Source organism: Anomaloglossus baeobatrachus, chromosome 2, assembly GCF_048569485.1.
Source record: "Anomaloglossus baeobatrachus isolate aAnoBae1 chromosome 2, aAnoBae1.hap1, whole genome shotgun sequence".
NCBI lineage: Eukaryota > Metazoa > Chordata > Amphibia > Anura > Aromobatidae > Anomaloglossus > Anomaloglossus baeobatrachus.
In genome coordinates, this window is record NC_134354.1 from 690,629,469 (window position 1) to 690,638,761 (window position 9,293).

The following is a 9,293-nucleotide window of genomic DNA, read 5'->3' on the forward strand; positions in this document are numbered from 1 at the left end:
TAAAAGAAAATGATCCCACTGTCCGGTTTTGGCTTCCTGCAGCCACATCTAGACGTAGAACTGGTCACTGTGACATCAAATTCCTGCTCTCGAATGGGCGTCCTGAACTCTTCTTTAGGCAAAGCAGTATATAATCCTATCCTATTTAGTATGAGAATTACTGTGAATAGTCACTTCTAAAAACATGAATCAATGTACATGAACAGATTTGCACTAGTCTAGGAATGAAGAATAAAATGCATCACCTCGTGCTGGATCTGGTGTAAAACGTACCCGGCTCTGAGAAACGTACAGTATACCCACGCTTAAGCTGGCGAAGTAATACAATCACTGATTAGTAAATACATATACACGGCAATCTAGACCTCCGAGCATGCAATGTTTGTGTGGAACCGAGATATGAATTTCCTTTTGCAGCTTTGTAGTTTATCTACCTTGCTGAGCTGTGGTCATCTGGGCACTGCAGCGTTACCAGGTATAAGATATAGATGAGGACCTTCCATATTGTATTTTCCGCAGGTCTGACTACTACTGTTACAGTGGCAGCAATTATTGCTGAGAAGCAGCGGGTAAAATGATCTTTGCATTCCAGCCCAGGAAATGCTTTCTGGGAAAAGGTATGCAAATTGGCTCTCCTCCAGAAGGAAGTGACATTTCCAGTGCCACCTATTGGAGAACGTTTAGAAACCGTATACTCATGTCTTTTTATTATAAAGGAGAATCTAGTTTGGCACTTCCGGTCATGCGCGCTAGACCACTCTGAAGCTGGGACACATACACCCGGCTTCATAATGCGCATGACTGGAAGTGCCGAGCATTCAGATCAGCGGTCACAGGTACACGCATCACTGCTGGTGATGCTGCAGTGAATAGCATGTTAGCACGCCCCTGTGGGTGTGATCCATGCTAAGAGGGCGGCATGAGCGCTGGAACGAACATCCTTGCGACTAGTCCCTGCCCTCATTAGCATATCATAAAGGATCTTTAGAAATACTTTTTCTAAAGATCTCTTTATCTATGCTACTAGATAAAGGAACAGTTAAACGGAGGGGCGGAGATGAGCGGGACGTAGACATCCCGCCCACCTCCTTCCTTCCTCATTGCAGGCGGGACGCAGGTAAGGAGATGTTCCTCGCTCCTGCGGCTTCATACACAGCGATGTGTGCTACCACAGGAACAAGGAGCAACATTGTACCTGTCGCTGCAGCGACATTATGGAAATGACCGACACTACACAGATCACTGATTTTCAACGCTTTTGCGATCGTTTATCGGTGCTTCTAGGCTTTACACGTTGCGACGTCGTTACCAGCGCCAGATGTGCGTCACTTTCGATTTGACCCCGATGAGATCACAGTAGCGATGTCGCAACATGCAAAGTACCCCTTAGTCTGTGTTTAACTCTTTAAACAGAACCTCTGACATGATTAAAAAAAAAAATAAAAGTTAAAACCTTGTAAAAATACTCAAGCTCCACAGATTGATGATTTTCCATTTTGTACTTTGTTGCTCCATTGCAGCGATTTTCACATGTATTGCTTTTGGAGGACAGTATGTGAAATCTCTGAGTCTAGTACTGGGTGGTTTTTCTGAGTCTTCTCTGGGTCTGGGGGCATGGACTTTCACCCCTCCTTGCAGACGCTGACAATCACATCTCTGCAGAACCTGAGACTACTAGATCAGCTACAAAGCGGTGATCGACAGCATCTGGGAGGGAGCTTGGGATTTTTTATGTGAAAATTAGACGATTTAATGAGGCCTTATAAAGTGATCACCTCTAGTAGGTGACACGATAGAGACAGATCCCTTCTCCTGCAGTGGCACATCATCTTATGCAAGCTGCTTTTGTTATATGTACACTCAAACACATAAGCAAATCTACTCTAAGCAAAGGCAGGTTTTTCAGCTTTTTCCTATGTCACGTTAAATAACAGATCAGCAGACGTACAACTTTTTCTAAAGTACAAAAGGCACTGTTTTCAAATCGCAAGTGGCGGTGATGTTATTGCGCAGGCGCAAGATTATGGGCGGCACTGTGAATGTCATCTCCAGCATCATCCAAGTACCCGCCCATAATCCTTCGCCTGCGCAATAACATCACCGGCGCTTGCGATTTGAAAACAGTGCTCAGTCCCGCGATAGTGCCACGGCGCATGCACGAGACTTCCAGAGCACTGCGGAACATGAGGGCGGCAGCCTCATCTATGTAAATGAACACTGGGGGACGGCGAACAGCGGCAGGAGGGGGGGATAACAGGCGAAATACAGCCCGCCCACCGGGCCAGCAAGCCTCATTACCATAGCAAAAGGTAATATTTTATAAAAGTTGTTATTTAGGTCTGAAAGGGGGGCCAGTAGCAAGATGAACCTTTATAGAACGCAGCCCAGGAGTTGCAGAAGGGGATTTTTTTATTTTTAGGCTGTCTGCACTTTGCGTTTTCAGCTGCTTTTCTGCAGCGTTTTGAACTGCAGCGTTTTCATGCCAAAATGCATGCATTTTGATTTTCCTGCAAAGTCTATGGGAAAAGTGGATTTCTTGTGCGCACTTTGCAATTCAAAACGCTGCGTTTAATTTGCATAATTTTGGACAAAAACTCAGCGTGCAAAGAAGCAGCATGTCAATTGTTTTTGCCATTTGGGCTGCGTTTTGCTAACATTGAAGTCAATGAGAAGTTGTAAAAAGCAAGAAATATCAAAATTCCAGTGTTTTATATGCTTTTTGGCTGAAGAAAACATGCATTTTGGAGTATATAAACGCATGCGTTTCTAACATCAAAATAATGGAATGATATGTCCCTTTACACACACACACAGTCCGACAATTAAATTAATGAAAAATATTAATTTATTGGAATTATAGCGATAAATAGTATAAAACCGCTATAATTATAACTATTTTCGTTATGATTTAAATAATTATATTTTTTTCATTTTTTCCCCCTTTTATCATAGTGTTTGTATGTCAAAACTTTATTTAGAAGTGTCTTTGTAACCAAAATGCATCTGACTTTAAGCAATGGAAAAGCATGTAAAAAGCGCTAAAAACACGGCTAAAACGCAGTAAAAACGCACGCGTATTTACCGCGATTTTGTGGTCAAAAGCAACTTTGGCAAAAGCAATTTCTGCCAGAGGATGCGTTTAGAACTGCAACTACGATGACGCAAAGTGCGGACACAGCCTAATATCGAAAATTCTGGTGACAGGTTCCCTTTAAGGTCCTGGGCTGGTGTGGTTACACATGGTCTGTGGTTGTGAGGCCAAATTCCCTGAAACGCCTTTGGAGACGGCTTATGGTAGAAAAAAAAAAGTTTCATTCATGGGCAACAGCTATGGTGGACATTTCGTCAGTTAGCATACCAACTGCACGCTCCCTCAAAACTTGCGACAGCTATGGCATTGTGCTGTGTAATAAAACTGCACATTATTGTGTGGCCTTTATTGTGGCCAGCCTAAGAGGCACATGTGCAATAATCATGCTGTCTAATCAGCATCATATGTCACACTTGTGAGGTGGATGGATTATCTTGGCAAAGGAGAAGTGCTCACTAAGGGCCCCTCCACATTGCACGAATACCAAAGTTCACTGGTTCCGTTGGAGCTGCCGTCCGAACCCACCCACAAATTGTCTGGGTATCCGCCTGCCCGAAAATGGTGTAAGACAGGGCACATGTTAACTCCATCTGCACCATTATAGTCAATGGCCCCGTCAGCGCATGCGTCTAAAACCCGTTTTGCAGGGGGGTTGGAACGGAAGCTCTGACGGGATCAGTGAACGTAAGAAATAACGCAAGACTAACAGATTTAGACAAACTTGTGAACAAAAATATCTGAGAGAAAAAGGCCTTTTGTGTACAGTGTAACCTTGGTTTAAGAGTAACTTGGTTTGAGAGCGTTTTGCAAGACAAGTAAAGCTTTTTACAAATTTGTAACTTGCCTTAAGAGCATGCTTTGCAAGAAGAGCAAATTCCCACCGTGTCCACTCCCGGTTCCATCCTTTCACCACACTCTGGCCTGCTCTGGAGGTAACTTTCTGTACATATGTACTGTATACCATTGCACAGTACAGTATATACTATATAGCATTTCTATCAATTTGCATTTGTGGATACAGTATGTACTTTCTTTCTGCTAACCAGTACAGCATAATGCTTATACTGTACCTCTCACACCAACAATTCTATTGTAAGCTAATGTGCAATTTAATTTGTTTTGTTTTACTGTACAGTATTTTGTATTAGTATACTGTAATAATGTTATATGAATACAGTACATTATTTTGTATTACTGTAATAAGTTTGTATACATACAGTAAATATTTTTGAGTTGTGGAATGAATTGTCTGCATTTCCATTATTTCCTATGGGAAAATTTGCTTTGATATAAGAGTAACTTGGTTTAAGAGCACAATCCTGGAACCAATTATACTCGTAATCCAAGGTTCCACTGTATACAGAAAAAGTCTTAGATCTTTGAGTTCAGCTCATGAAAAATAAGAGCAAAACCAGAAGTGTTGCGTTTATAATTTTGCCCAATGTATATAATCATCTATATACCTAGCATACATAGCTCAGAGATTTCTCCCCCAAAAAATTAAGAAAATTTATTGTCAGGAAAAGGACATTTGCAGTAAAATGAGCACAATGTTCCCTGCTTTCATATGTAATATACAGGTCAGTACTTGGATAGCATTCACATCATACCTGTAACACACAGGACAAGTGCTTACAATAAATGACGCTCTCAGGAAAGGTTTTAATGTACTTTGTAAATGTATGACACTGCAGCAGTCACTGTCCAGTACCATTTCCATGTAACACCTCCTAATTCAGAAGCCTCAGTAAGTCCAACATTATAGCACTCACAACAATATACAGAAATCTTAAATATTCAGATTTTGCACCCGTTTCAGATTTGGTTTTGCTTTTGACCCCAATTTTATGCACAGTACGTTTAGAGCTCAGATCCACTGGGCTCAGTCTCAGAACTTGGCATCCGTAGATCAGAGTCATTCCTTACCATTGAGAAAAGGCCAACCACACTGAGAAGAGCGAGCACCATTGTGACAGCGCACAGACTGAACATATTTCTAGTACCACTTTGATAGTCACTGTCATGAAGCACTAGAAGCCCCAGTCCAGCTATAAGGTTAAGGGGAACTCGGAACCAGTTCATCACCCCTGTTTGTTCCTTTTCTGGGATCAGGCGACGCCTCAGAAAACTCATAGCTGGGAAGTAGAGTCCACAAGCAAGCTCGATGAGGAGGAACGCAAGGAAGGACTCTGTTGGGCGTTCCTGCCCTGGTGCTGTAGAGAAGGTTAGCATGAAGAGGGAGAAGAAAACCATGAGTACAGATAAGCACAGAATGTGCATGGGCTGCAGGTGATATTTCTTTGAAGTAGCAAGTCGGTAGAGCGATGAACCAGTTGCACTTGCAGCCATAAAGCCAGAGAAGGCAATTCCGAGGGGGGTATTATGAGGATCCAGTACAGGAGTCCAGAGGAAAATAAAAATGTAAACCACACTCTCAAATAATGCCTGTATGGCACCTAAAAGCAATACACGGCGGTCCCTCAGAAGACATCTCAGACCATCTCCACAGCTTCGGGTAATGCTGCTGCTTTGTCCACGATTCTCGTCCCAGTCCCGGATTGCTAAAGCTATAGACAGACCTAAGAGTGGTACGGCTAGCACAGAGGGGGAAGCCGGCCCGAGTCCGAGCCACTCTGCGCAGGCATTTGCAGTTATTCCTGCAACAATTGCAATGGCACCATTCCACGTAGCAACCTGAGAGAAAGTGTGAGGAAGCCAATCTGCAGGGAAATCATGGTGCTCAGCATGTTCATGAGCATACCATGATTCAAAGGAGGAAAACAGCAAGGAACTTGAGAATCCACCCAGAACGCGACCAGTCAAGAGCACAAAATAGTCCTGAGATAGTTTGCACAGGTAACATCCCGCAAGGAGGAAGGAAAACAGTATACATGATTTCCGTCGACCAAGACGTCCTGTCAGGGGACCACTTACCAACCCTGAGAGCACAGCGGCCCCAAAGCCACACACATATATGATGGCAATCTGTCCTTCTAGAAAGTGGTAGTGATGGTACAGTTTGTACAGGTAGGGACCCTGCAGCCAGTCTGCTGCCAACGCTGGGAAGTAGGCTCGGAAAAAGTCATGCTGAAAACGGCGGAAAGCCGGGTTTCCCAACGCATTGTTGGTAGGTGAATTTTTGGAATGGCACGCCGAGAACTCCAACACGGCCCACAGAGCCAAAAGGCCAACGAGGACCAAATATGCCGTGACCAACATAATGTATCATCGAAATGGCATTCTGGGAGAAGCTAAAACAAAGAAAAAAAAAAAGACTTATTAATCAGAATTATAACATAACATTGCATAAAAATAAATGTACCACTGCTAAAGTCAGTGAAGGCAATCAAGCATTATGACCAAAAGTATGACAATTACCCTCACCGATCCCCCGCAGCTCACATTCCCACGCTCACCCAGTCCCTATGGGTTTCTATTTCCAAGTCCTGTCTGCCAAGTGTAAATGCCAGCTCAGACAATCACTAGCCACAGTGATGTCCTTCCTCATCCAGGGAATGACTGAGCAGGCATTTGTGGCCACTATCAGTGGGATTAGAAAGTAGAAACCAACAGGCATCAGGTAAGCATTCGGACAGAAGCTGCGGGGATCAATGAGGATGAGCATTGCTTCTAATATTTTTTTTTAAAGTACCACTCCAGTGTTTGTTTTTTTTCAGAGCTGGAGTGGGGCTTTAATTTAAGTCCCCTGCCCCCAGTCTTATACCCCCGCTTACATTTTCACTGTCGCTCTGCTGCCATCTTGTGACTAACTTCTGACTTTCTACAAGTCAAAAGTTATGTCACAAGCTCTAAATTCAAGTCTATGAGTCTTTCAGACTTGTATTGCGTTGCGACCTCCAGCGCGCCCCATGAAACGCTGGAGCTGTCGGCAGGTCACAAATCAGTGGGGACATACACTGGAAAAAGATGAAGATGATGACAGGTAAGTATTAAAACAGGGGGGCAGGGGAGGTAACAATCCAGTGGAGCAATAAATAGAAGCAGCATAGCCGGAGGGCCGCTGTAACCAGTCTTTATCAAATAATTTTATTTCCTAAACAACCACTGTTACAATCCTGCTGCAGGTAATTCAGATTCCAACAGATGTCACCACAGACTGGGCCACCATGGTCGCACTTCGTAATGTGGAACATGGGACTTGGCACCCAAATCACTGGATCTTGGACCTCACCGATCCAAGACAAAACAAGAACGCGTCACAATGCAGGGTGGACACTGGAGGATCGGTGACCCTGCCCCGGGAATAGATGTGGGTCTGCCTGCTAGGCGTTTATGCCACAAATTTCTGATGGGATCACAGAAGTCAGGTCAGTGACTACTAATCGGAGATGAGCGGACCAATTAGTAACAAATCAAAGGGGAGACCAAGCGGGGGAAGGGAACATGTGTGGGGGGTGTGGCCATGGAGGACTGGCGGGGGCCGGCTGGGGAGGACAAGCTAGGGCCAGCCAGAAAGGACAGGCGGGGGACGGCTGGGGAGGGTAGCTGTGAGCACAGGCGGGGGGGGAGACAGCCGTGGAGGACAGGCGGGGGCAGGCCAGAAAGGTCAGGCGGGGGCCGGCTGGGGAGGGTAGCTGTGAGCACAGGCGGGGGGAGACAGCTGTGGAGGACAGGCGGGGGCAGGCCGGTAAGGACAGGTGGTGCCGGCTGGGGAGGGCAGCTGTGAGCACAGGCGGGGGGAGACAGCCGTGGAGGACAGGCGGGGGCAGGCCGGAAAGGACAGGCGGTGCCGGCTGGGGAGGCCAGCTGTCAGCATAGGCAGGGGGGATGGCGGCCGTGGACAGGCGGGGGGCTGGCTTGGGAGGGCAGCCATGAGCACAGGTGGGGAGGGGAAGGCGGCTGTGCGCACAGGCGGGGGTTGGCCGGGAAAGGCAGGCGGGGGACGGCCGGCGGGGGTCGGCCGGGGAGGGCAGGCGGGGGTCGGCCGGGGAGGGCAGGCGGGGGTCGGCCGGGGAGGGCAGGCGGGGGCTTGCCGGGGAGGGCAGGCGGGGGCAGCTCTCCTGTAGTTCACCCCTTCACTCACAGACAGAATGGGATCATCCCAAATTTAATTTCAGGAGGCTCTCCTGATCATTAGCCATGTCATATCCAACAGAACAATACACACAGGACGGCGCTGAGAACATGACAAGGACAGGACACCTATGGCTTATATACTGAGGGTTATACTGAGACTTGTAGTCCCACAGTCAGGGAACAGGACAATACACAGGAGCGCTATAGACTGTGCACCGTCCACTACTTCCTGCAGATACCGACCCTCCAGCCGCCGCCTACTGCCGCCCCCTGCAGCGCTCTCCCTCTCTGCCGTCCGTCACGTTCATCGTTGCTGGCTGCGCACTTCCGCTTCCGGGAGAATACGCACTCCGTGGGCGGGGCTACGAGAAATCACGTGATCCTTCACTGTTCTAGGGTCCGTGATGCAGTCACATGACCTCCTCCCTGCGCGCAGTGTGTCCTGCACTGGCAGTGCTCGGAGGTCCTGTGCTCGCTGTAGCCGGCAATGTCTGCGGTAGTGCGGCGCCTGTGTCACATGTTCTATATAAGCCAATGGCGGCCTCGTGAATATTATCGGTCTGTGAGGAGGTGACAGCAAATCCACACATATTTTACGTGGTTTTCTGGTAAAAAGAAGCTTTAGTGAATCCATGGTATAGGTGATAAGTGATATATCGGTGCTCTGACCGCTGGGACCAGTATCAGAGCTGGCACGTGGGCCCCTGTTAGAATGGCGCAGCGCTGCACATTGTCTATGGGGCTGCTGGAAAAGGCTGAGTGCTGTGCTCTGCAGCTCCATAGACAATGAATGGAGCGGGGGTGGGGCACGCTAAAAAACTGATAACTTAAGTGGAGAAGAAATGTGGAAGCCCCTAGGGCAGAGACCCCATCCTATGGCTCTGGACTGGCTCACGGCTGTCTTCCAGTTTAGTGCATTAGCGCCATGACCAGCAGACAGCTGTGAGGTGTGCGTATCCCCACACAGGAGCTCTGGATGTCAGTTTACTGGGGTTTACAGATAAATGAAGCAGTGCTATGGCCAGTCAGTGCAGGGGCTTGATGCGAGAATACCAATCAGGGTACGGTGGGAGCCCCTGGCCCGTCTCCCCGTCCTGTTGGTACCCCTATGTCCGTCCACCCTGGCCCTGCCATCTGCCTCTGGTGACCCGGTGACGGTAGCACT

The 9,293-nt window shown here is 47.3% G+C and overlaps 1 protein-coding gene across 1 annotated transcript; it reads right to left on the reverse strand.

The window, feature by feature from the left end:
• Positions 1 to 4,586: 4,586 nt before the first annotated feature.
• Positions 4,587 to 8,478, reverse strand: SLC61A1 (solute carrier family 61 member 1). The gene is made up of 2 exons (XM_075334537.1): positions 8,372 to 8,478; positions 4,587 to 6,342 (listed from the first exon to the last, which is right to left on the reverse strand). The coding sequence occupies exon 2, from the start codon at positions 6,308 to 6,310 to the stop codon at positions 4,952 to 4,954; it is 1,359 nt and encodes a 452-aa protein (XP_075190652.1). The 5' UTR covers positions 6,311 to 6,342; positions 8,372 to 8,478; the 3' UTR covers positions 4,587 to 4,951.
• Between the last annotated feature and the right edge of the window lie 815 nt (positions 8,479 to 9,293).

Coding starts and splice junctions, on each gene's coding strand:
- SLC61A1 (XM_075334537.1), bottom strand. CDS start 6,310: ATGTTGGTCACGGCATATTTGGTCCTCGTTGGCCTTTTGGCTCTGTGG.